At 60.5% G+C, this 25837-nt stretch overlaps 1 protein-coding gene across 1 annotated transcript in view; it reads right to left on the bottom strand.

Annotated features, from left to right (window-relative positions):
- Positions 1-15609: 15609 nt before the first annotated feature.
- SCARB1 (scavenger receptor class B member 1) overlaps positions 15610-25837 on the bottom strand; it is a 51939-nt gene continuing 41711 nt past the window's right edge. The window contains exons 9-13 of the mRNA XM_090290825.1: positions 25014-25087; positions 21812-21863; positions 20831-20977; positions 18562-18690; positions 15610-15675 (exon numbers count right to left, since the gene is read on the bottom strand). Of these exons, the coding sequence (XP_090146951.1) occupies positions 18562-18690; positions 20831-20977; positions 21812-21863; positions 25014-25087 (402 nt within the window). The 3' untranslated portion in view covers positions 15610-15675. The remainder of the gene's footprint in view (positions 15676-18561; positions 18691-20830; positions 20978-21811; positions 21864-25013; positions 25088-25837) is intronic.

Below are 25837 nucleotides of genomic sequence, written 5' to 3'. Positions count from 1 at the left end.
AAGGAGCTGTTGGAATGGAAGCCTGAACAAGGGAGGGACAGCCAGGGCGGGGGTTGTGTGCAACAGGAGCAGGAGGGGCGTCTCAGGCGGACAGGTGAAGGGCGGGCTGGCCGCGTGGGCCGGCAGGGACACGGGGAAAGCTGGCCGGCCGCTTCGGAGCTGGGAGCTGGGACCTGATCCCGGGGCCTGGGGACAGCAGCCCTGCGCTGCCCGATCAGAGGAGGACCACGCGTGCAGAAGAGGCCTCAGCCGAGCACGCACGTAAGCGCGGCCGTGAGGGCTGCCCGGGGAGGGGAGGCCCTGTGCCAAGTGCGCAACGGACGTCCCCGGTCACCAGGAGTCGCAGCAGCCAGCTGTCCCCGGGCCCGCCACTCCAGCATCCTGCCAACTCTCCGGGGACCATGGGGTGGCAGAATGGAGGACCTCTGCCAAACGTCCACCCTCGCCCCCCCAGTCGGCTGGCTGTCACCAGCTGCAGGAGCCGCCCTGTCCAATCAGGAGCCAGGACGCCCCCACAGGCCACCTCCGGAGCATCCTTGGAGGGTGAATGTGCTGATGCCGGGAGGCGGTGACTGAGGGCCGCAGGAGCCCCCCCGCCAGGAGCCGGCAGCTGGCACCCTGTCCCAGCAGGTCCCCGACACCAGCGAGACCCCACATCCGTCAGACAGCACCGTCCCCCGGCACCCGTCACTCCAGAGAAGAGAAGCACCGATGCTGCCGCATCACTGTCCCGGGATTAATGTCCCTGCTGTGAAAACAAACGTCACATCTTCCCGCCAACAGTTATTTTTGATAAATGCTGTGACTTTGCCTTGACATTTCGGAAGCAGCGGGAGACCATTACCCAGTGACAATGTTCTATTCCACTGACATTATCTCTTAATTATAATACGCAAGTAATGCTGGGGAAAAAATGGCCCATAAATAGCGCATTTGGAGTCGCTGCGTTCTGCCCTGTCGGGAAGGGCTGAAGGATTCCATTCAGCCCTTGCAAATGAGGGAAGACAAATGTGCGTCCTGCCTCTCCAATGACAAAGCTCCCAGGGTGCAGGGGTGGCATGGAGGCGAGGACCTGGGGGCATCACCTGGCTCCCCAGGCCCCTCTCCTCCACCCCCATCTCATAAAAGAGGGCCCTTCACCCCCATCACCAAGGAACAGCTGCCAGCTTCCGTCCCACACAGCAGTTTGCTATTTAGCACAGAGGGGACAGGCAGAGATCTTTTTTTTCCAGGAAATTAATTCCGTCCAGGGGTAGGGAGGTCAAGAGAAGAGCTTCTGGAGGAAATCCCATTCTGCAACTCCTCTGGGTCCTTAAGGGCAGAAGAAACATTCACCAAAGGTCAAAGGGAAGGGGCTTCAGGAGGGGTCCTCGGGAACAGTGCAGGGGCGGCCCCGGCACAGGTGGGGAGAGAAGTGTGGGCGCTCCTTCAGGCCTGTGGGCAACAGGAGAGCTTTTCCAGACTCGCAGGACAGTCTCCCCGTCACAACCCGCTTGGCCCCCAGTGGGCTGCGGGACAGTGGGGGTGGAGGGCACACACAGCCCATGGGCTCCTCAGAATGCGTCCCCATGTCCCCCTGTCCCGCCCTCCACCTGGAAGTCTGTTCCAAGAGGCCAGGCTCAGTGCAGGGTGGCTGGCTCCAATGCCCCCGGGACACGACAGCATTTAGGGAGTGAGGCTGGCCCAGGAAGTGACACGGAGTGTATGTCCCTCCTCAGAGCCGCGGCCACCGTGGGGGACAGCTGCCAGGCAGGGGTGAGGGTCCAGTGTGGCCTGGATGTTCTGATTTTGAAAAAGTAGCTAAAATGTACATTTTTATGTGCAACCCCTTGAGTTTTAAGTATTGGCCACTAACGTAGGGGTTTTCCCCCTTATTAAACACGGCATAAGCCAAAGTCAACAGGTCTGTAGGCCACTAGGCTGCACCCTCCGGTCTGATCGAAGGCCATTCCTTTCCCCGGGAGGTGACCCCACACAAGCCTGGAGGTGCCCTAGAACTCGCCCTACCCCAGGGTCATGGCCAGAGATACCAGCCATGCTGGCTCCCTGACAACGGGCCCCAGGGGACAGACGCCTGAAGGTCACTGGCCCTTTACATGCCTTTGACCCCCAGAGTCCCATGCCAAACCAGTTCTGCAAAGCCAGCCAGCCCCAGCTGGCCTCCTGGCGGAGCCAGGTCACCTCACCTGTGCAAGGGAGGAGGACGCAGCGCCTCTGAGGGTTGCCGCGGGCTCGGGAGCAGGGAAGGCAGGGCGAGCCCTCAGCAGGACCACACGCCAGGCTCGGCCCAAAGGGCAGGGGTCAGCAGAACCAGAATGACTGTGGTTTCCGGAAGAAGGGCAGGGGACCCGACTGCCTGTCTGCACTTCCCTCCTGTTCCCAGGGAAACCATGCGGCACCAGCATCAGCCTCGCGGACACACACGGACGTGGGAGCAGAAGGCCCAGGTCTGCATCCCGACCGCCTATGTCACTCACTCCACCTCTCTGAGCGCTGGGTTCCTCGTCTGCAGCAGGGTGAGCTCCTTCTCGTAGAATTTTTGTGGGGACTGGAAGGCATAAGATGGTGAAGCACGTGGGCCCCAGCCGGGTGGCTCGGTTGGTTGGAGCGTCATCCCGTATACCAAACAGTGGCAGGTCGCATGCCCAGTCAGGACACATGCCTGAGTTACAGGTTCAGTCCCCAGTTGGGGCGCATTTGGGAGGTAACCGATCGAGGCTTCTCTCTCACATTGATGTTTCTCTCTCTCTCTAAAAAAAAAAAAAAATCAATAAATATGCCCTTGGGTGACAGTTTGAAAAAAGAAGCCACTCGGAAATGGAAAAGCCCTCTTTTTACCGCAGCTCCGGGTTCACACATTGAAGGGGCTGGAGCCTCACACCTTAGGTTTGCGGGGATGCGCGGGGCCTTCCTGCCACCTCAGCGCAGAGGTGTTGTACCAGCTTCCTGGGCCACGTCAACATTGGCCACCACGGAAGGCCTGACTCGAGACCGATGTCACCGAGGGCAGCCTGGGGGGGGCCTGGCCTGAACCGCCCACGACTCCCACGGTCTGCTTGCTGCTTCCCCAAAGGGAACAGCTCCCCCGACCCTGCTCCGTCCACCATGACAGGGCCGGCAGTCTTGGCTCTCAATCCACCGCGGGCCCAGACCAAGGAAACGGCTCTGTTTTCCTCCTGCGCCTGGCTCAGGGAGGAGACAGCCACATACAACCGGAATGCAAGCTCGATGGGTCGGGGACCTGGGCCTATTTTGCTCACTGCTCTGTCTCCCGCCTAAAGCAGGGCCTGGCGCTCAATCAGGATCTGTCGACTGAATGCAGGAGATGCCAGTTACTCTGTGCTCAGTACGAGCCAGACACTGTGGTAGCCCCGTCAGTGCATCATTATTCCACGGAGTCCCCACCACATCCCAGCCGTGTCAGTCAGCACAGTCCAGGTGATGCTGCAGTGACAAGCAACCCCGGGTCTCAGCAGTGTAAAGTACCAAAGGCTCATTTCTTGCTCACGCTACACAAGTTACCACGGGCTGTGCTCTGTGCAGTCCTCCTCCTGGCAGCCAAGTGGACGGAGCAGCTGCCATCTCTGATGCTGCCTATCATGTCACCAGGGTAGAGGGAAAGGACGTGGAGAGGTCCTCACCCCAGCAATTCAACGCTGCAGCCCAAGAAGTCACACGAGTGACAGATACTCTACTCTCAGCCCATTGGCCAGAATGAGTCACATGACCCCACCCAGCCACAGGGGGCCAGGAAGTGCCATCCTCCCAGGTGCCCAGAAGGTGGAAGCTGGGTTTGGGGTACACACCACTAGAGCGCCCACACTGGTGTTTTCATTGTCCCCATTGTCACAGGTGAGGCTGTGGAGGCTCAGAGAGGTTAAGTGACTTGCCCAAGGCCACACAGCTAGTAAACAGCAGATCTGGGATTCACACCCCATTCTGTCTGACTCTAGAAACTAGGGTCTCAGCTGTGACCACTGATAAGCCCAGAGTATGGTGTTTCATCCTGCTTGTGCATAAGAGGAACACTTCCAGTGGATCAGGCGGATGAAAGGCGCCCATCCACGCACCTCCAGAAGGGGGCGTGACACTGTAGACACATCTACTTCAATTACACAACCAACTGGCTAGACCGACCAAGTCCTGCCCAAGACATGTTTCATGTGGCCCACAGAGTATTTCATTTCACTGGAACTTGTTGCCAGTAATTAGAAATCAGTAGATCTCACATTTTAAAAAAACATCTTCCTTTGAAAATCAGAAAGAAAAATCAGAAGACCTGGCAGCACGGAGACTTGGCTGCCTGCACCCCACAGGGTGGCTGCCGGCCTCTCAGGAGGGGACGGAGAGGCCGCCGGGCCGCAGCGGCAGCGGCAGCGGCAGGTGCCATCAGCCCAGAACCCAACGCACAAAACGCTGCTCTCTGTCCCCGGGGGTCTAAGCGCCGCACTGCCACACTTGAACGTGTTTGCATCACGGTCTTAAAAATAACGGTGTCAACTGCGTGCCTTCGAAGCGGTGAAGAAGTGCCGCGTTAGGGGGGCAAGGCACCGCCGCCCGCACCCCCGCGCCGCGCCCCGGCCTCCCCGCTCTCCCAAGCTCTGGGCAGGAAGCACCTCCCCCCTCTAGCGCGCTCTCCAGCCACCCGGCTGCTCGGTGAACAGACACGTGGCCTCCCGGGCGTGTCCGCACTGTCGCCTGGCTCTGTGGGCATCTGAACTCGCCTCTGCTGACCTACGTGCACCCCTGAGAGAAGCCAGATTCCCACGAGCAGGACAGCCACGCGACACTGACAGGTGCACATACGCCCATGAGCTGTTTGGCAGCGACCCCCCCTGGTGGCAGACGGTATTACAGCTCAGTGCCAAAAATCTTGGAATCCGGCAGGTCCTTGTTATCAATAACGTCGATCCGTTCAGTGTCGTTTTGTTACAATGCTGATGAGGTGATGTAGCAAATTAACCCTTGTTTATACCAATTAGCCTGCGGTAAAGTTGGTTCCATGATACAGTGTTTCCTTTAAAGGAGCAGAACATTGCATTAAGTGGGATTTACTGGGTTTAAATTGTGTCCTGAATGTTAAGGGTTTGTTTTTTTTTTGTATTTATTTTTAGAGCGAGAGGAAGGGAGGGAGAAAGCGAGGGAGAGATGTTATCGATTGGTTGCCTCTCACGCACCCCCAACTGGGGGTCTGGCCTGCAACCCAGGCCTGCGCCCTGACCAGGAATCGAACTGGCGATCCTTCTGTTCGCAGGCCAGTGCTCAATCCACTGAGCCGCACCAGCCAGGGCAGGGTTTCTTCCCAAACTACTTTGTGATGCATTTCAAAGTCTTCTCTAATGATTTGCAGCCTGAAGTGCATAAAACGTCCTTCTTTACAATCCTCATGAGGACCTGTGACGTGACCGAGGCAGGATTAGAATTCCTGTTGGTCACAGAAGGGTCAAAGTGACTTGCCTGAGGGACGTGGTGTATCCAGGCCTCCCGAGCAAACAACTGGAGCTTCCAAACCCCTCCTCTTGCCTCACTGCTGGGGCTGATTGCAACGGAGAAACCACATCCCTCACTCAAACAGCCGTGTCAGCTCGAGCCAGAGGCCACAGGGCTGAGGGCGGAGGCCACAGGGCTGAGCGCAGAGGCCACAGGGCTGAGCGCGGAGGCCACAGGGCTGAGCAGGACCAGACGTCTCATCGGGGAGTCTCTATCCCCTAGAAGGGAAGAAATTCCTGTGGCCCAGGGAAAGGGCAGGTGGGGCAGTCGCAGAAACAGACGGAGTACCCCAGAGGCCAGAGGAATGTTCCACGGTTCGGAGAGACCGCCGCAGATGGGCCGCCCTCCCCGCCTCGCGCACCACAGTCCCAGCCCATCTGCTGAGAGCCGCTCCCGGGGGGTGGAAGCCCATTTCGCAATGGAAGCCCAGGAGGTAAAGGAGACCTGGTCTGCAGAAACGCGCGTTGTGGCCAACGCTGCTCGAACATCTGTTCCTCGAGGCAGAAAGCAAACAGCTCCCTCTCTAAGGCCCCCCAGCCTCCACCGAGGACCCGCGGGAGTTGGCAAGGTTGCTTTGGCTGAGGCTGTGCCCTGAGATCTGGAAACGCTCACGCCTCCAGACTCCGGGTCACTGCCATTTGGAAAGGCACCCGGCCCGAGACCCTCAGGAGCTGTCCCCTGCAACTTCGGAACGTCAGAAAACAGTGCCCACTGATGCAGCAAACCTCAGTCAGGAGTCCTGGGAGGCTTCCTCTCTCTCGTCCGCCCCCTCTTTGGAGCTCTGCCGAGGGTTTCGGAGAGCCCGGCAGTGCTTTCAGGGATGCGGGCTCTCACTCCTTGCCCCCTCCTCCCGTCCTCGGCCTGCTGGGCATGAGCCCGGACGCTTCTCTGCCAGGGGCTTTCCGGAGGGGCTGCGCACGCGCGGTCCGCAGGGCCTTGTTCTAGAGCTGGGACTGCGTTTGGGGAAAGTGAGCCTTGCCATCTCCTTTTGCCTGCCAGACACCTCAAATCCTCCGGAATCAGGACCCGTCTGGATCCTTGGCTGGAAATGACATTCCTCGAAGCCGGCTCCCCTAGTGCGGTTCCAGAAGGCAGGAGAGAAGGCAGGCGCCTCTGGCTGCCGGCAGCAGCCTGGCTTGCCCGCAGTCACAGCCGCGTGGGGCCCTGGCTGAGCCTGCAGGCCTGGCGCCGGCTGCCGGGGTTCAAATCTGGACTCCGACACTCACTGGCCGTGACGCCTTGGGCACTTCCTGCACCTCCCTGTGCCTCAGTGTCCTCACCTGTAAAATGAAGGTGAGGATGGTAACAGCCCTCAGCCCGGTTCTCAGGAAAATCAAGTGCACGCCTGTCCGGTGAAATGCATGGTGTGCGCAGTGCTGGGCAGGCACGAGCGACCCCGTCTCAGGAGAGGAAGCGGGTGCGTCAGGGCCCGGCTCTGGCCTGAGGCGGCCCACACTGGCCAGCAGCTGAGATTTTATATCTGCAGGGCATCTGAAGTTTGGGGCATGACTGCGTTGGTCCCCAAGGGACCAAAGGCAGCCACTTGGGCCCTGCGGTCACAATAACCCCACAATGAGACTGAGGGGCCGCTCTGGAGACAAGGGTGCAGGTCCTGTCCCCGTGGCCTGCCGCCCAGACGAGAAGCACCAGAACGCCTTCCCGTCACCATTTCCCACCGCGGCCAGACGGCGCTCCTTATTCCCCCAAAGCCCGAGGCTCACACGGGCGGTGTGCACTTCGGGGCGCCCTGATGTGCGGAGGCCGTTAACTTGTTAGGTGCAAACAGAAAAGGAAGCCCAGTCTGTGCGGCACCGGCCCATCAACTTGTCCCTCTTTGCTGTTAATACACCCGGAGCCTCAGAGTCCTCACCTCCTCCAGGCCATCTCATCCTGCCCCGGGTTCCGAGGCAAAAGCAGGGGCATGAGGGGCTTATAAACATAAGTGCCTCCCCTGGGGTCCCTCCACATCCACGCCTGCCCGCAGCAGGACTCCCTCACAGCGAGAGCTCGGCCCCCCCAACACAAACCCCCCAGCGGTGTCCTGCTGTATTTAAGATCCGAACTACAGCCCTGCGCGCTGAGCCCCCGCCGAACTCCCCGCCCCGAGCTCCCGCTCAGCTCATCACCTCCAGCCTACCCTCTCATCTCTGGTCTGCAGGTTGCTGCCTCAGGGCCTTTGCACATGCTGTTCCCAGTTCCTCCCCTGCTCTTTTCCAGAGTCCTTCAGTCCTTCAGGTCTCAGCATAAAAGGCGCTTTTCAGAGGACACGTCTGGAAACACCCCTCTAAGCAGCAGCAACCCCAATCCAGAACCTCTTGTCACCACGGCACCCTGCTTTTCTGTCTCTCCTGGCACCTACTGCCCTCTGCGCTTCCCTCACCCATTCATGTACCGGTTCACTGTCGCCCCCCTCTAGAACGTAAGCCCGTGAGGGCAGGGACCTCTCCTGCTCTGTCTGCCACTCCGTTTCCAAGGCGGAGGACGCTGGGGCTCCGTCAGACCCACACAGGTGCCCTCTGGCTGTTTCTGTGGACCCCAGGCTTCCGTGTGCTCTCACGTCCGAAACCCAGCGCCTACTGGTCTTCCCTGGACAACCACCCCCACTGCAACACCCCTCGGCCCAGGAAACTGTCTCAGCGTCTCCAGCTGAGGGACCGGACCCAAAACAAGTCCCAGTACATACGCGAGTGTCTGTCACGTGGCTGGTGCCCAGAAAACGCTTCTTAAATAAATGAAGGAAGGAACTAACGCACCTACACAGACCTCTCCTGGCTTGACTCCCAGCGCCAGCAAGTGCGCTGCACACAGTAGGTACCTAATAAATGCTTGCTGGAGGCCCTGCACCCAGGCCTTGCGTAATACTCCTCAGCCCCGCGGAGAACGCCCACACATCCATGTGCACTCCACCCTCATGGGGGTTCCCAGGGAATCCCGAGCGGTGGCCCTCACTCCCACGGTGGGCACCGAGGCTGAGAGGGGCCGGGTCCCCAGGCCACCAGCGACTGCGGCAGGGCAGGGTTAGTAGGCAGCTGCCTCCTCCGCAGCCAGAGACCTCTTGGTTACACGCTGCGGAAGGGCCACACCACACGGCCCCGGACTTCCTTCTGTGGGTGTCATCCTTGCCCATAAGACCCCTGGAGAGCGTCCAGACCCCTCTGAAAATCTGAAGAACAGGAATAAAATGCTTCCCAGAAAAATGCCCAGACACAGGCATAAACTAAAGTTTCTTTAGGTGACAGGTTTCTGGAGCCAGGCTGTGACCTCAGGCGACAACCAGCCCCAACTTAAGGGACACCCCGAGCACCTCCCCGCCGGCAGGCCTCCGACAACCTGTGTGCACAGGTCGCCCCCGAGTGGCCGAGCCAGGAACTGCCCAGAGCCCCGCGCGCGGCCCGAGAGGGGACTGGACGGTCGGAGCCGGGAAAGCGGCGCCCGTGTTTCAGCAAGGGGTGGACTTAGTGGCAGCGCACAATGTCGGAGACCTTCTCGGGGCACTGCATAGGGGATGGACCGCACCGGACCCACGTGAGAACCGGGCACCCGCGGGCCATGCTGGCAGAGCCCCCAGGGGAGACCCCAGTGGCACCTAGCAGGACACCCCAAGAACGGTGGGCTGGGACCCATTGTCCCCACCCCCAAACCCATCACGAGGAACCACCGACTCTGCGCCCCCTGCTGTCCCTGCAGGGCAGGTGTTGCCATGTTAGATTGCCCCCCTTTTCAGAGGAAAGCCACCCGTGACTGTGTCCCCAGTGCCCAGCGCGCACGCGGTATGTTTGCGGAAAGAACGACGACCTGAGCGAGCGAGGGGACGCGGAGGGCTGTGGGCAGCCGCCTCGGTGAAGCGGTCCCGGTTCCCTGCCCAACTGCAGGTGCAGGGGTTTAGGCTACTGGCCCCTGGGGTTCGGGTCTACAGCAACTGGAATGTGGACTTCTAGTATTCTAGAACATTCTAGCATCGGGTGCAGACACAGTGCCCCGGAACTGCAAAGCGGGAAAGCTGAGTGAGCGTAAGTAGTCAGGGCGGCTTCCTGGAGGAGGGGTACGGCTGGGATTGAGCCTTTGAGGACGGACAGGACCAAGGGAAAAAGAAAAGAGATCCCACCCACGCAGGGTCAGCCCCTCTTCCACGGGGGGCCGAGGGGGCGCAGTGCGTGAAGAGGGCGGGTCTGGGGGTGTCTGGGCAACACCTTTACACTTTAACAGTCACATGTATCTTTATTTCAATGGATCCTGGAAAAAATACCCCTCGCCCACTGGACGCCACTGCTTTTCTAAGATTCTTTAAGTAAAAAAAAGTGAGTCAAAGGAAAGACAAACGCTAAGCGAGCGGCCACCCAGGAAGTGGGGGTTGGGATATAAAGTGGAGGCGCAGGAAGAAAGTCTCAGAGTTAAAGACACTCCTGAGAATTCACTAGAACGGGGCTACGCCGAAGCCGGACGCTCTGTCCCTTCGTGTCCCTGCAGCCCCCGCTTCCAGCATGGGGTCTTCTCACTGAGCCCCAGAGGAAGCAGCTGGACCCCCGGGGGTTCCGAAACACAAATCTCAAACCTAAAAGACGATCCGAAGCAAGAGGTTCACACAGTGAGCCGTGTGCAGGCACGTCCACCTCTCCTGCCCCACGTCCCCGTGGGACACACACTCGCATGCACACACACAGCAAGATGCTTTCTGGAGTGTCCTTTCCTTTTTCATGAACAGGTCGGGCTGCAGGCCGAAGTTCAAAGTGCCTGCGATGAAGCTCAGGCCCTCCCTCCCCTCGGTCACCAACTGAGTTTGGGAACACTGGGCTTGGCTTTCCGGGGGAAGGAACTCCCGAGTTCTGAAGAAATCGTCCTCTAAGTCTGGACTCCCCATGAGCCTCGGGCTTGCGGGGGACCCCCAGGGCGGGCCCAGGCCACGGCCCCAGCCCCTGTATGAGGCCCCTCCCGCACCGCAGCAGCCAGGCGGGGCTCCCCGGCTCTCCAGACTCCCAGATACTGGTTTCGAGAGCTGATCTGAAGATTGGCTAATGCTTTTGCAACTAAGTCGGTGCCTTCCGCCTTGTTGGTTTCTGTACAAACGCGAACAAAGGTCAAACGGACTTGTCAGCTGACAGGGCAGCAAAAATACCCTGTGATGACAGGTCGCCATCTGATGCTTGCCCATTACTCAGGAATATAACAAGAATTGAGCGACACTTCTCAATACTCCCAGACACTTAGCTTGGTAAACAAGGCTTCCCTGTCTTGTACCTACGCACAGAAGAATGAAAGCCATGACAAGGTCGGTCTCATTCCGGCCCTGAACTCGTGGGCGTGGAAAGGATGTCTCCTTTCATCTCATTACAGACGCGCTTCCATACAAGTAAAAACCCCAATGACGAGCGACTAAAAATTTTAAAAAGAGAATACCAAGGTACTGGCGAGGACGGGGAGCAGATGAACGTCATACCTTGCAGGTGGGAATGCAGAATGGCACGGCTACTATGACAATGGTCTGGCAGTGCCCGAAAAGGGTGAACGCAGAGTTACCACGTGCCCCAGCCATCCTGCTCCCAGGTGTTTTACTTAAGACCCAGGAAAATATATGTTCACACCAACACCCGTAATGTTTACACCAGCTTTATATTCATAGTCACCCAACACTGGAAACATTTTAAACTTCACCTGGTGAGTAGCTAAAAACCTGTGGTGCCATGCATACCATGGAATTCTACTTCACAATAAAAAGCAACTATTGATCACATGAGACATGTGTGAATCTCAAGCCAGTCTCAAAGGCTACCTACTGTATGATTCCATTTCTATGACATCCTAGAAAAGGCCCGGCTACCTGGGGGGCCAAAGGTTAGGTCTTCCCGGATGTTTAGTTACAATCCTAACACCTTCAAGGGGGGAAGGCTAGTGTTTCTGACCATAAGGGCTTGTTCGTGTATTTTTTACGTGGCATATACTCTCCGCTCATATTTAGACCTCATTGGGCCCGTTTTTATTAAAATACTGATGAAGTGTTTTATTTTAAAACATCGACGAAGACGGACGATCAGCGGGAAAGTTGGCGCTTTGCCACGATCTAAGTTTAGGATAAAAACGTTCCCACGTGAACTTCAGACCGCAGTCCTCGGAGGGCACGCGGGGCGCAGACCGCGGGGAACCAGTGGCTCTGGGAGCCGGGAGCCCAAACCCCAGGAGGTCCTGCGCCCAAGCCCACCGCCCGAGGACACCCCCCCCGCCCCGGGAACCCAAAAGCAAGTCTTCCCGCCCCGAGTCTTTCACGTCTCCACAGCGCCTCTTACGTCATCACGGAACCTCTGGCGTCATCAGGGCCCCGCTGGGTGGTCATGGCGCCTCTAGCGCGGTCACAGAGCCTCGCAAAGCAATCACAGGCCTCCCACGTCCCCTCGGCGCCCCTTCCTCGCCGTCGCACCCGAGTAGTCACGGCCTCTCTGCTTTACCGTGGGCGCCTTCCGTCACCATGGCGACGTACGCCAGCACGGCGACGCCCGCGCACGCGCACTGGCGACGCCCGCGCACGCACAGCCCCGGCGCTGCAGTCGTCCCGCGGGCGAGCTTGCGTGACTATAGCAACGCCTGCGTCATCAGTATGGCGACGCATACGTCGTGCCTGGCGATGTACGTCATCACGGCAACGCTGTGTCACCACAGCTACCGAGTCACCAGGGCGCTGCTACGCCCCCAGGGCTGGCGACGTCTACGTCCCCACAGGGACGCCTGTGCCGTCATAGCTGGAGTCTTACGCCATCACATGGACACTTCCTTGCGCCGGGACCTTACGTCACCGCGGCGACGTTTACGTCACCACGCTCGTCACCACGGCGACGGCCGCGTCATCGCTGCGCCCCTGAATGGGAAGGCGCCGTTTTCCGGGGCCTGAGCCAGGGGCCGGCGGGCTTGCCCCCGCGCCGCCCGGAAGAGCCGGCGGCGCTGTGTTTAGGTCCCCGCGGCCGCACGGCCGCGCTAAGAACGGGAGCCTTAGACCCGGCGAAGCGGCCGGTGTCCGGGGCGGGACTGCCCAGCGACTTCCTCCTTCCGTCAACAGTTATTTAAATTACCCGGGTCAGCAGCGTTGGTGTGAGGATGAATACATCAAGTTTTAAAACCTTTTTTCAACCTAAAAGTTAGGGGTCTTTCTTTTTTTAAAAGAAACGATCATCCCTGGCTGGCGCGGCTCCGTGGATCGAGCCCAGCCTGCGGACGGAAGAGCCGCCGGTTCGATTCCCGGTCGGGGCACCTGACTCGGCCGCCGGCCAGGCCCCAGCCGGGGGCGCGCGCGAGACGACCATCGATGTAGCTCCCTCTCCTCCTTCCCTTCCCCTCCCGACAATAAACACAATCTTTAGAAAAAGAAACGAACATGTTTCCGCGGGCCCCTAAAAGGACGGCAGGACCACGCCTCGGGCTGCGGTCCCCTGCGGACAAGTGACCCTGGCTGAGCACACGGAGACCTGTCTGCCGCTCAGCCGCTGGGAGCCGGCCCGTCCGTGTAAGAAACACGCAAACCTGCGGAACGCTGGGGTCTGTGTGAGCAAACGCTCCGGAGAATGGCCGCTTTACAGCTCGTTTTCTGCATCAGAATTAGGGGAAGGTGCCCTGGCTGCTGTGGCTCAGTGGATTGAGCGTCGGCCTGCGAACCAAGTGTCGCCGGTTCGATCCCCAGTCAGGGCACATGACTAGGTTGCACGTCAGGTCCCCAGTTGGGGGCGCGAGTGAGAGGCAACCACACAGTGATGTTTCTCTCCCTCTTTCTCTTTTCCCCTCTCTCTAAAAATAAAATAAATAAACTAATTAATTAAGAAAAATAAAAAGAATCAAAGGGGAAGATGTGAGGGGGCTCCGTGAAGCCCACGGGCGGTGGGCCAAGGGAGCCAGAGAAAGCAGGGGGGGGTGCGGACCGGATCAGGAACGGAGAGCCACGGCCCTCCTGTCCCCGGTGGGGCGGTCGTTAACGTCTCCCGCACACGCCGCGGCGGTGTCTGGGCACCGGGATCGCCGCCCCGAGCTCGGTGCTGGAGAGTGCGCCCCGAGGCCCGTAGAAGAGATCGCGGTGACATTTTTCAGAGGTATGTTATCTTAGATGCAAGAAGACGGTAGCCTCGCTTTAGGTACAGGCTGACCTCTGCCGAGGAAGACCCCGCCCAGGCCGTGACCACCCGCCATGACTCACTTGGTTATCAGTTCACGGTCAGACCCTCCTGCGAGTTTACTGTCAAAGCCTGTGTCACGCGGGCCTCCCGGAGCGTGGCAGGGCTGGTCTGCGGCTCCTTGTGTGCCCACAGCCCAACCCCAGCAGCTGTGTCTGGAGGAGGAGGCGGGGCCGCTGCTGCTGCAGGGCTGCCGGGCCGGTCCGTGAGGCTGAGAGGGCCCGGCCAGCGACCCGAAGTCCCGAGAGAAACGAGCCCGGCCAGCCTCGCTGTGGTCCCGGGCACACCCGGCGCTTGGCGCGGTGCCCACACACCGCAGCGAGGGCAGGCAGGCGAGGCCCCGTGCGTGGGCAACAGGGGAAACTGGGAACAACGCTGTTCCTCGGGAGGCCGCGGGGGCCGCCGTACCTGGGAGGCTATGCAGCCACTAAAAAGAACGAGGGACCCGTGGGGGAGCCAGGAACGCCGTCCAAGACGGGAACGGATGAAGAGTGTCCAACTTGGACGGGAAAGATGAGGACGATGAGTCACAGTAGATGTCAGGAATGGTGGCAAACTCCTGCTGCCTCTCCCATGTGCCAGCCCTGGCCTAACTCACTGCATGTGCTCTTGCGTTCGCTTATGGCGTCTCCCCCGTTTAGAGGCGGAGCTGAGGCCCAGAGCGCCAGGTGAGTTGCCCGAAGTCACAGAACTGGTGACAGGCAGAGCTTAGGCTCGAGCCCAGGCCCCCTGGCGCCCACTCCTTTTCTGCCTTTGCTGTAACAAGCAAAAGCAGAACGACACCCACAAGCCCCTCGATGGTATACAGGTGCACAGAAAACAAAGCCTAGCGGGTTCCGCGCCATAGCGGCAAAGGTACTTACTTAGCCACGGCCAGAACGGCCTTGGGTCCCACTCCTTCTGACCCAGAACTGCATCCAGGCAGCATTTATAGAAAGCGTTAAACGCACGCAGTGTTGAAATCGTAAAGCAGTAGAGGCTCATGGCAGCTTCCAGAAAGGGGCTATTGCCTCGGAAGGCGCCCCCCACGCCGCAGGAAGCCGCACCCCACCAGCAAACAGGCAGTCCCAGACTTGAGCGTTCGCTATTTAAAAAGGTTTATTACTTCCATAGTGCCTTTTTTAAAAAGAGGATAAAACTGATTTTTCTTCCAGTATTAAAGAGACAGAGGCTCGCCTGAGAGCAGCTGCAGGCGGACATGTCTCCCGCCTGACCGGGCCCCAGGCTGGCAGGGCCCAGAGCCCCGCCTCTGCCTGGCACCTCACCGAGGAGGGCCCTCATGGGGGCGGCTCGGGGCAGAGCCTCCCGCCACCCCAGCCAGGGAGTGGCCGGCTCAGTATACAGGACGATGTCAGTTTGGCTACAGGGAAGGGGCCCCAGAGTCACCCAGGGCCTGTGTGGGCCTCAGGGAGATCAGTCGTGTGGGGGTCGGGACAGTCTGGCAGCCTCAGGGGCCTCTCTCCATCACGCTGTTTCTGAGGCCCGTGGAAGGGGCTGCACGCCCAGCCCGGGTGGCTGCAGAGAGGCCAGAGTTCTGGGTCTGGCTGGGCCCGGAGCCCACAGCCCCTGCCCACTGGTGTTGGCACCAGAAGCCTGCACCCCAGGGCTGGCTTTCAGGACCATAGCCTGGCCCTCCAGGTAAAGCTGTCTTGCTGGGTAAGCCACCAAGTGGGGGCTGCAGTGTTTCCAGATGGATGGAGCCGGCCGCTGGGGACAGGTGGCCCAAAGGCTGAATGAGGTCGCCCAGGGAGAGGACCCAGTGCCCACGGGCCTGTGGGTGCCTTGGAGAGAAGGTTCCAGAACAGTCCCCTCGGCAGCCTCTCCATCCCTGAGTGTGTCTGTATACACCTGTGCAGTGTGTGCGTACACATGCTGGGGGTGTGTGCAGCGTGCGGACACGCGTGGGAAGCGACTGGGACGCTCAGACTCTGGGACTGGTAGGGTGCCCGCTGAGGGAGTCCTGCAGAAGCGGGGTGTAGGGGCCAGGGAGCCGGTCTGGCTGAGCGGCAGGGCTGGGCTGGCTCTCGGCGTCCTTGGGACCCTGTGGAGAAAGGGGTACTGGACCACCACGCCCCGTCACCAGGCCCCACCCACACACCAGCCCCACCCTCCTCCCTGCTCCCACACCCTTCGGAAAGCCCCGGGACCCCCATCTATCCAACGTGAGGCCGGAAGCTCTAGAGTGACCTCCAGATTTGGCAGGGCGGTTCCGGAGGGGCTTTCCACACCTCGCCAGACGCCACGCTGCCCTGCCCGCTTCTCATCTCAGCGGTGGGCAACCTGAGGCCCAAAGGGGCTGCCTCACCCCATGAGGAGGGCAGAGCCAGGAGTCAGGGTTTAGGCGCCATGCTGTTAGCAGCGAAACTGGGAGCCCCCTGAATGCCCATCAAGAGGAGAGAGCATTTTTAAAATACAGTCACCAGAGGGTCCTCAACCTAGACAGCTGTCACAGACGGAAAACAAGGGGAGAGCCAGCTGCAGGGACACACCTGCCATGACAAAGCACAAGCCATCAGTGCGCACGTTAGCAATGGGCCAGGGCTGCTGAGGCAGGGGGACGGGGGCTCAGATATTGCCATTTATCTAGTTTACATTTTTAAAAACTTTTTCTCAACTTAAAAATTTCAAGGTAAGAATTGGGGGCACCTGTTCACCCCCTACGCCCCTGCCTTCCTTCCCCTGTAGAACGCAGAGGCCTCCTTGCCCAGCCACTGGCTGGAAAACCCTACATGCCCCACCCACCGGTGCCTGTTCTCGAGGCCCCCGCACCGCGTGATGGTGGGGTCAACCCCCGCTGTGGGCAGTGCAGGGGGGCGGGGAGAACTCCTGGCTCCCCTGCCTCGGGGACAGAGCCCAGGCTTCCTGGATTGAGCCACATTCAGGCCGGGGCAGGGATGGAGGGGTGACCAAACACCCCCTCCCTGGACACACCCTCAGGGCCAGCACAGACACCCAGGGGTGGCCAGAATCTCTTGTGTGGGCCCAAAGAGTCCCAACTTGAGCCTCCATCAAAAGTAAAAAGGGGAAACTTTTCCCAACCAGCACACGTCGCTAAGGCTCAGGGAGCCAGAGGGGAAGCAAGCTCCTGCCCCGCTCCGTCCCGCGGTGCTGCAGGAGGAAGGAGGACCGGGACTGGGAGAGGCAGAGGGGCAGGTGAGGGAGGCGCAGGGGCTCTCCCGGCTGCGCACTGCCCGAGGCCGAGCCAGAGGGGCGGCTGCCCCCAGCCCTCTGCCTGGAGCAGGCTGCTTCGGCCCAGAGGGGCTGTCCTCGTCATGAAAGGGCCCCTCCGGCCTAAGGGAGGCCACACTTCCGCCTTCTCCCAAGCAGGGCCGCCCTGCAGGCCACGGCGCCCAGGTACAGGGCAAGGAGTGGGGCCTCCCAGGGGCCGGGGCCTCCCCACCGCCGGCCGGAAGCTGCCCTCTGGAGACTCCAGGTCTCCCAAAGCATCGGCCACTTGCAGGTGCCTGCCCCCGCAAACCAAAGCCTACTGGGCCCACACTCCCCGGGGACACGGTGTCGTCTGGGGGGCAGGTTGAGCTGCCTTCCAGAAGGCGGAGCAGCAGTCTCTGCAAGTCAGAAAACTTCCCTAGTACCTGGAAAATTGGGTTCTGCTGGCCGAAGAGAAGACCCCAGCTGAGTTTTCATTTGGGGGGTGGGGGGTGGGCACGAGACTCTGGCCTCACGGCCGCCAGCTCCCACTGCGTCCACATCAAGAGCCCCCCCACCTCCGCCTGACGACTCTGCCCTGTGCCCCCGCCCCAGAATACTTAGCAGGTGTCTGCAGGAGGGAATGTGGCTGGGAGGGGACAGGGTGCCACTGAGGCCGAACCGCACACAACGAGGTGTCCCAGAGGACTCCCTGGGAGAGGAAGGGAAGGGGGTGCGTCTCCAGCTAGGATGCTGCCCCCAAGCCCGCGGACCAGGAGGTCCCCTCCTTAACACTCACCCCTGACTTGGTTGGCCTTGCTCTTATTCCCAGATTGTAAGAGCCCCCCCCGCCCCCCGCAGCCAGGCTGGGGACACAGCTGTCCCCGCTCTGCCCCCACCCCCCGGGGAGGGTCTGCGCTGCCGCCAGCACAAGGGCTCCGCGCTCACCACGTGGCACTTCCCGTCTCGTTTCCTCCTCCGGGCGGGCAGCCCGGCGCACTGGAGGCAGCCAGCCGGCCCCAGGGAGCAGGCCTGTCGCGCACCCCAGCTCCGCGGCTCAAGAAAGGTACTTACACCCGAGCGGCCCAGAAGCCAAAATAGCAGCTATTGTGGGGCACCTGGAGCAGCTCCCCTGGCTGGGGCCTGGGGCCCCGCCTGCCACCCCCTGGCAGGACTCGGCCCAGGAGAGCGCTCCCCACAGCGCTGGCTGCTGCTCCCGCGAGGGGGTGCCAGGCACCCTGCGAGCAGGCTTTCAGGGCGACCCCGTCTCAGTAACTGCACGGGACACACTCCCCCTAAAAACCACGGTGCACCTGAAATTCAGGTCTCACCGGGCCCCCTCTCCTCGTGGTTTCTTCATTCGTGTGTGTGCGTGTCTGACCCTGCCCCAGGCCAAGTCCCGGGTGTTCCGCTGGGGCTCAGGTGGGGCCTAAATTCCTTTCCCTCGGCCCACATCCGCACCCCCGTAGGGCTCCACTAACGTGCAGACTCCGGGGCGCCTTCCCGATTCTGCACCAGGAGGTCCGGGCGCCCCGGTGTCAGCCCACGCCCCCCGGGTCCGGCCCACGCCCCGATCCTGCAGGGCCGGACCCCAGCGCACAGGACGCAAGGCGTCCTGGGTGGGAGAAGCCGCCCTCCACGCAGAAGGTAAGGACGGCGGTTCACCACAAGCGAAGTATCCAAACGGGGGTGCCCGGTCCCACTCCGGGCGTCTGGTCCGCAGGGCGTCGGGCCGCAGGGCGGGGCGGGGCGGGGCGGGGCGGCATTACCTGGTACCCACCTACAGTCTTGCTTCGTGCAGCACAGTCCCCTTGGGAGCTGGCGTCATCAGGGATTCAGAATAGGCCTGCATGGCCTCCTTATCCTTGGGGCCCTTTTTATCACTACTCCAGAATAAATAGCACCTTTCCTAGAAGATAACCAAGCTAGTTTATAGTTGATGTGGGAGCTCGACAGACGTTCCACAAGCACAGAGTAGGGGGCAGCAGCCCAGAGTCCGACACCACTAACGATTGGGGGGCTGAGATCTGGGGGAGTCACGCCGCCCGTCACCAGAGACAGAAATACCAGGACCTTCGGGAGCTCGCCTGGCCGGATGGACGGGCCAAGCTGAAGACTGTCCCCTTGAAAATTTAGGAATCGAGGTGGGCGGGCGGGCCAGGGATCGATCACGTGTCAAGCAGGGGCATTTTAAACCAACGAGAAGCAGATTTTTTTCTGTTAAAAGGCTTTTGATTCTTTGTAAAGCGTGACTTGCAAAGATCAACTTCTCTGAAGAGAAAGTAAGAAACGTCCACCGGCAGGCGACCCTTTCTGCGCTTTCCAATCAGGACAAACACGGGGTCATTTACACCTAACCCCAGCTAAGCCGAAGCAGACAAAACGGGATAAGTTTCCATTATCTGCCTCCACGGAAACCTACAGGGAGGGAGCCCCACACGGTTCATCACCAGGAGCAGTAGGAACAGAGGTTCTCAGTGGGCTTGGGGGCTAGGCAGGCCCTGGGGGTGAGGCAGGGAAGGGCCCTGGCCAGCACTTCATGTGGGGTCCTCGGTCTCCTCTTGGCCCCCCTTACGCTGGGCGATTAGGAGGGAGACAGAGGGGACAGAAGGCAGGGGCCTCCTCCCCCGGCAGCCCCCGTGGGCGGCTGTGTGTGTCCTCACCAGGGGAAAGCCACCAAGGAGGCAGCCCCGGGCTGGGAGCTCTGGCTTCTGGTCCCTTCTGCCCGCTCAGCATCATTTAAGTCAAAAAATGCCTGCTCCCAGGAGTGACAGCCCCGCTCAGCCTGGCTGTCCCTGGGCGTGTGACCGAGCACAGGGGTCCCCGGCAGTCTCATGACACCCAGCGTTCACTGGGGCTCAGACACCAGAGGCCACGGTGCGGCGAGAGCCGGCTGGCAGCCTCGCTTGAGCCAGTGCGAGCCCTTCCCCGGCGAGGGGAGTGTGGGGGCAGTCGGGGAAGCGCCTGGGTGGGAGGCTTTCTGAGCGAGCGAGCAAGCGAGTGAGCAAGTGAAACCGCCCCCAAGAGACAGGAGGAGGAGGAGCTGTGGCCGAAGCTGAGGCGGAAAGCAGGTGCTGCTGGGGCCCAGGGCAGCGGAGCTGGGCCGCACCCTCACCACCAGGGCCCCGGCCTGGGGCCCCAGGACAAGGGGGGGCCGCCAAGGTGGCTTTCTGGCTCATGGATCCCAAACGGCTTCTCAAGACTCCCTGAGACTGAGCAGTGCCCCACCCCGATGTCCCCGGAGCCCCAATCTCAGGCCTGTGACCGTGTGACTGCAGGAACTGCTCCAAGTCTGCCTCGCCCCCCGGTCTCCAGACTCATGCTCGGGCCATTTCTGAGTCCCCCAGACTGTGCACGGGGCTGCGGGGGAAAGGCAGCTGCTCAGCCCTGGCCGGTGTGGCTCAGCGGTTTGGGCATCGTCCCACAAAGCACAAGGTCACGGGTTCGATTCCTGGCATTGATGCTTCTCTCCCTTTCTCCCTCCCTTCCCCTGTCCCCAAAAATAAATAAATAAAATCTTAAAAAATGAAATCACACACGTGGCTCAGACTGTGTTCTGATGGGGCAGCCCTGCTCTAGCCCATCACGTTTTCTATCAGCTTTCTCCCCGGTGAAATCCTCTTTTGTGTATTCACCTGGCTTTCGTCTATCCCCCAACCTGGATGCCAAGCCCCCTGCCCCCCACTGCCGCTGTGTGCCCTGCACCCCTCAGAGCCAGGCACCTGCAGGTGCCGACTTGATGAACAAGCCATTCAAGCACCAGCTCTCATCACCCAAAGTCCACCAGCAGCCCCTCCGAGGGAGGGTCCCCAAGCCTCCCAGGACAGGCAGAGAAGTGGCCATGCAGGATGCGGGAGCTGCGAGGACCCGGCGACAGCTCCCCCGCCTCCGGCAGAGACCTAGACCCCTGCCTGGGGTGGGCTCCAGGTTGAGGGCGTCTGCGGGGACAGCATAAAGGAAGGACAGGGGGGTCCCCTGCAAGCCCCTCTTTCTCCCAGCAGGCAAGCGAGGGGCCGCTCGGCCCGGGCCGCGCTGTGGCTGCCACCTACTTGGCTCCGGATCTGGTAGGCGACAGGGATGAGCAGCAGCACGCAGCCCAGGGCGAGGAAGACGTACTGGGCACAGTGCAGCACCCTGGGCATGAGCACCAGCTGGGTGTAGAACTTCTGGAGGGTCTCGCCCTCCATGGCACCTCTCTGGGGAGGGAGCACAACAAACACGTGGGCAGGGGCCACACACAGATGCCTCCCCGCCCCCACCCCTCTGCTCCTCCCACCCCCACCCCCTCCCCACTCAAGCCTGCCGGCAGCCCCCATTCCCTCCAGGGCTGCATGAAGAGACTACATTTCCCAGACCCCCTTGCAGTTGGCAGGGCCACGTGATCCCATTCTGGCCAATGGGACGTGGGCCCAGTGATGTTACAACTTCCACACCTGGCTGGTGAACACTGGCCTCCCCCTATTCTATTCATCGCCCCCCCCCCCCATTGCACAGGGATGGGTTGTGGGGGTCCTGAGGAGGGAAGGCCCACAGGACGGGGAGCCTAGCCAGCCCTGGACAGGGGCGTGGAGCAGAGCTCTGACTCCCAGCAGACTGGACCATGGACTTGGGGTTCACGCGGAGGCTGCCTGTTCTGACTCACCCTAGTTTAAAATGCAGAAGGAACCCTGCAAAGCCCGGAGAAGGGAAATTTCACACGAAAAGCTGACAGCCTGAAAATCAACTTCCCTCATCTCAGGAGAAGTGGCCGTGGTACGGGCAAAAGCTACCTCGGGGCTGGAGGGCATTTAGTCTCTCGAGGCTCTGTCTTCCCCACGGCAAGTGGCCCTTTCGGCAAGTGGGGTGCCTGACCACATGCTTGCAGAGCATCGGGGCTACCCTGGACCGCTCTAGGTCCCACGGCCGGTTCCCCTGGCCCAGCCTTCCCCTGCACCAAGGGTCCCCAGCCTCAGATGCCCCCACGGGCTGCCGCAGAGGCACCAGACGCCACGCCCAGGGAGCCCAGGGCAGGGACAGCGAGGTGGCCTTACCTCCTCAAACCACACCAGAGGCAAGACCACTGGCGCAATCTTCCCGGTTTGTCTAGAAACAAATGAGAAACCAGTGAGAAGTCTCGGCAGGGGTCTCCGGCAGGCAGGCCTGACCCGGGGTTGGGGGTCAGGGGTCAGGTGGGCTTCAACAGCAATGAAACCACCGGCGCAGGCTCGAGGGACGGGGATTTCCTGGCAGGGAGCAACGTGACAGTCGGACGAGACCTTTCCCAAGTGAAAACCCCCGCCGAAGGGGGGAGGGCGGCTGTGAACGAGCCGAGAGCCGGCTGCTCCTTTTGGAAACAGAACTCCGATTTCATTCAGGGTGACGAAGCGCCTGGCTTGCCATCAGCATGGTTTAGGCTGATACCTGCTGTCCCGCGGGGCGTCTGGGATTTGGGAACCTGTGAGGCAGAGGGGCCTAGGTGACCAGCGCCCAGTAAACACACCGGGTCTCTGATGGGCTTCCCTGGGGCAGCATCTCACACGTGTGGTCTCAGCGCACAGCCGGGGGTGCCACGTGTCCTGTGGGGCTCCCAGACTCACCCAGGGGCCTTCTCCTTCGCCGATTTTCCTTTGAACCCTTTCACTGGAATAAGTCACAGCTGTGGGAACGGCCACATACCGGGGCCTGTGAGCCTTCACAGCGGATCACTGAGCCTGAGGGTGGACTCGGGGACCCACACAGCCGCTCACTAGCTCGCTGTGTGGCCTCGGGCTTCCTCCTCACAGAGCTCTCTCGAGGGCGGAATAACACGGGCCAAGTGCTGAGAAAAGGACCCAGCGTGTACAGAGAGCTCCAGGCTGATCATGACTGCCGTTACGGAAGGCCACGTGGACACGAATGTTCTGAGCTCCCCCACCCAGCTCTGTGGAAAGGCACCCCTGCGGAGAAGGAGAGGGAGCTCGCTGGGAGGATGGGGGGGGGGGGCAGGGGCCAGGGACCAGACGCAGCGCCGAGAGCCAGATCCTCGTCACAGCTCTGAAACGTCTCTCGGGCCCCCCATTGAGGGGGCACTGAATCCACATGGCACCCCCTACAAAGACACGGAGCACACTACGGAAAAAGCTGGCCTCTGTATCTGCACTTGTAAAAATTGTTGTGAGTTCAGTGCAAGTAGCATTTTGTCACAAGTAGAGCCCTTGTGAGCAAACAGCACGAAAGCCCCCAGGAAAACCCGCAGACAGCTCTCTGCTTGGGGGCGGCCGCGGCTCCGGCCTTTCCCACGCCCGTTCCTCATCTGCCCACCAGGTGGCGACAAGCCCTGTGGCGGGGACTGGCTGCCTGAGCCCCGGGACTGGCTGCCTGAGCCCCGGGCCTGGCAGGGACAGGTGGGCACACAGCAGCCCAGCAAGGCCAGGGCAGCAGCCCGAGGCCCCAGCCAGGCAGAACCCAGCCCCCTGGGGTCCTGCTGCCCTGAGCAGTGCTTCTCAAGGATCTGAATTCACTCCAGACAGGTGAAAACTGAGGGCACTGGCGTTAAAATCCTGATTTTGAAAAATGCATTCAAAAATGCATGGGATGGCCCCTTCTGGTGCTGGGCAGGGCCAGCCCTCGGCCCCACCCCCACCCAGGCTGCCCTCTGCTCTGTCACCTGCCCGTCCAGGTGCATTTGAGCTACCAGACCAGGTGCCAGGTGCCTGGGCCCAGGAGCTCAAGTCTGGGCGGAAGGCCGGTGGTGCCATTCACAGCCCACGAAACCCTCCAGAACTAACCCTCGGAGCAGCCTCCAAAGGCAACAAAAAGCCAGGGTGAGGTGCGGCACCTTTCATTCCCCACTGCTCGCCGGCCAAGTGTTTTTCTCTCCGGCTGAGAGACGGGTCACAAAGCAGCACAGAAGCCCGCATTCCCGCGGCCCAGGAGTCTTTCTAGAGGGCGCTTTTTAAATGAAACTATTTCAAACATGCTCAGAAGTGCAGGCGCTGACAGAGCCACGGACGCGCATCCTCACGCACTGAGCTCCGTCACAGCACATTTTTATAACAAAAGTTGGTGAGGACGTGGAGTCAGAACCGCCCACGTGACTGATAGGAACGGCCACCGTGCGGCCGCCGTGGGGAGGAGCCTGGCAGGTCCTCAGCTGTTAAACACAGCGTCACCGTCCGACTCAGCAATTCCGCTCATAAGTATCTGCCCAGGAAGAACGAGAGCACGTGCCACAGAGGGACTTACCCACAAGCAGTCACAGCAGCACGGTTCACAGTGGCTAGAAACCAGAAACACCCTGAATGCCCATCAGCTAATCAATGAAATGGGGTCCATCCGTACCACAGCATGTGATTCACCCCTGAGAGGGAATGAAGCTCTGACACCTGCTACCACATGGGCGAACTCTGAAAGCGTGAGGCTGAGGGAGAGACGCCAGACTGACCAGGGGCCACATGGTGTGCGACTCCACGGATAGAAAATGTAAGAACAGGCAAATCGACAGCCCGGGCCGAGGGAAACGGAGAGCGGCTGCTGAAGGGTATCAGTTCGCTTTTGGGGAGAGGTGGTTGATAACGATGCTCTACACTGGGGGCGCTAAGCCCTGGCTGCTGTGGCGCAGTGACTGAGGGTCGGCCTGCGAACCAAATGGCCGCCAGTTCAACTCCCGGTCCGGGCACAGAGGCCTGGGTTCGGGCCAGGCCCCCAGCTGGGGGCGTGTGAGGGACAACTGACCAAGGTTTCTCTCCTCCTCTTCCTCCCTCCCTTTTGCTCTCTCTAAAGGTAAATAAATAAAATCTTTTAAAAAGTAAACTTAAAAAATTAAGAAGAGTAAAATTGCGGCGAGGGGCGCACAGCTCTGCAGATGTACCACAGTTACCACACTGCACACCTTTAAGGGTGGGCTTACAGTGGGTAAACCAAAGCCTGATAAAACTACTCAAAACCATGCATTTTTAAATCAGTGCCTGAAAAACCCCTCCATCAAGTGAGCCTTCACGGTGAAGAGCGCTGTCCGATAGGTTTCCACTGTCAAACCCTTGGTCTGGCCAAGGTTTGACGTTTGTCCCTCTGCTGGGTGGCAAAGAGCTTGGACGGAATATTCTGCCTAAATGGGGGGGCAGATGTTAAGAGGGAACAAGGGGCTTCTGGGGCAGCGATGTCAGGACGCAGGTGGGGCCCTGGCGCAGAGCTGAGGCTCCCAATAGGGGACAACGCAGGGACCAGATGCCGCCCCCAGGAGGGCCAGCCCCCCGCCCCCAGGCCCCCACTCACCCGATGCCTTTGATGGACTTGACATAGAGGCTGAGCTGCAGCTTCACGGAGCAGTTCATGGGGATGCCTGTGACCTGCGGCGACACACACACTCAGGCCTCGCTGGAGGGGGCACGTCCCGGCTCCGGTGCCGGGGTCTGGGCCTCTTCTCCTCACTCTAAACCCTAAAAGGTGAACACCTGCTTCCCAAATGGCCCCGAGGGGCTTCTCCAGAGAACAAGCCTCTGCCTGGATAGAGAAACCCAAACCCTGTTCATCTGCCCTCCTGGGACAAGCCTTCCCCAAATGCAGAAAGACGCTCTGGGACGGCCGCCTCCCACACCCACTCCCCATGCTTCCTGATCCCCTCCACCCTCGTGAGTCTTGCTTGTGTTTATGTTTATGGGGCTTCCTTCTTTTTATGGAGAATTTTAAAATTTCCAATTGAGGAAGTGCTAGAAAGCTTCCTGTGTGCCGAAATCTATTTTTATTAAATGAGACATTTTTTTTTAAATGAGTAAATCACAGCAGGGACGCATGCGCAGGAGCGGAACCCGAAGGCGGCGCTGGAACGAAGGCAGGAAAGCACGCAGGAGGGGCCGGCGGGAGAGGCCTGCACCCCACTTCTGGGCTCAGGGCTCGGACTCCTCTCCATGCTGCTGCGGGAAGACACCCTGCCACCTCCCAGGGGGTCTGCAGGAGCCACCCTGGGGCCTTAAATGGCTGGGTTACGGGCACGTGCGCCGGGGCAAAGCCCAGCCTTCTGACCACCTGCAGGGCCCCGGCAGTGCAGGGGGGCAGGTCAAAGGTCGGGCTGCCATGACCCGGCTGCCCTCCCTACACAG

This window comes from Furipterus horrens, unplaced genomic scaffold (genome assembly GCF_987537825.1).
Source record: "Furipterus horrens unplaced genomic scaffold, mFurHor1.1.pri manual_scaffold_11, whole genome shotgun sequence".
Taxonomy (NCBI): Eukaryota; Metazoa; Chordata; class Mammalia; order Chiroptera; family Furipteridae; genus Furipterus; species Furipterus horrens.
This window is presented reverse-complemented; position numbering and strand designations above follow the sequence as displayed.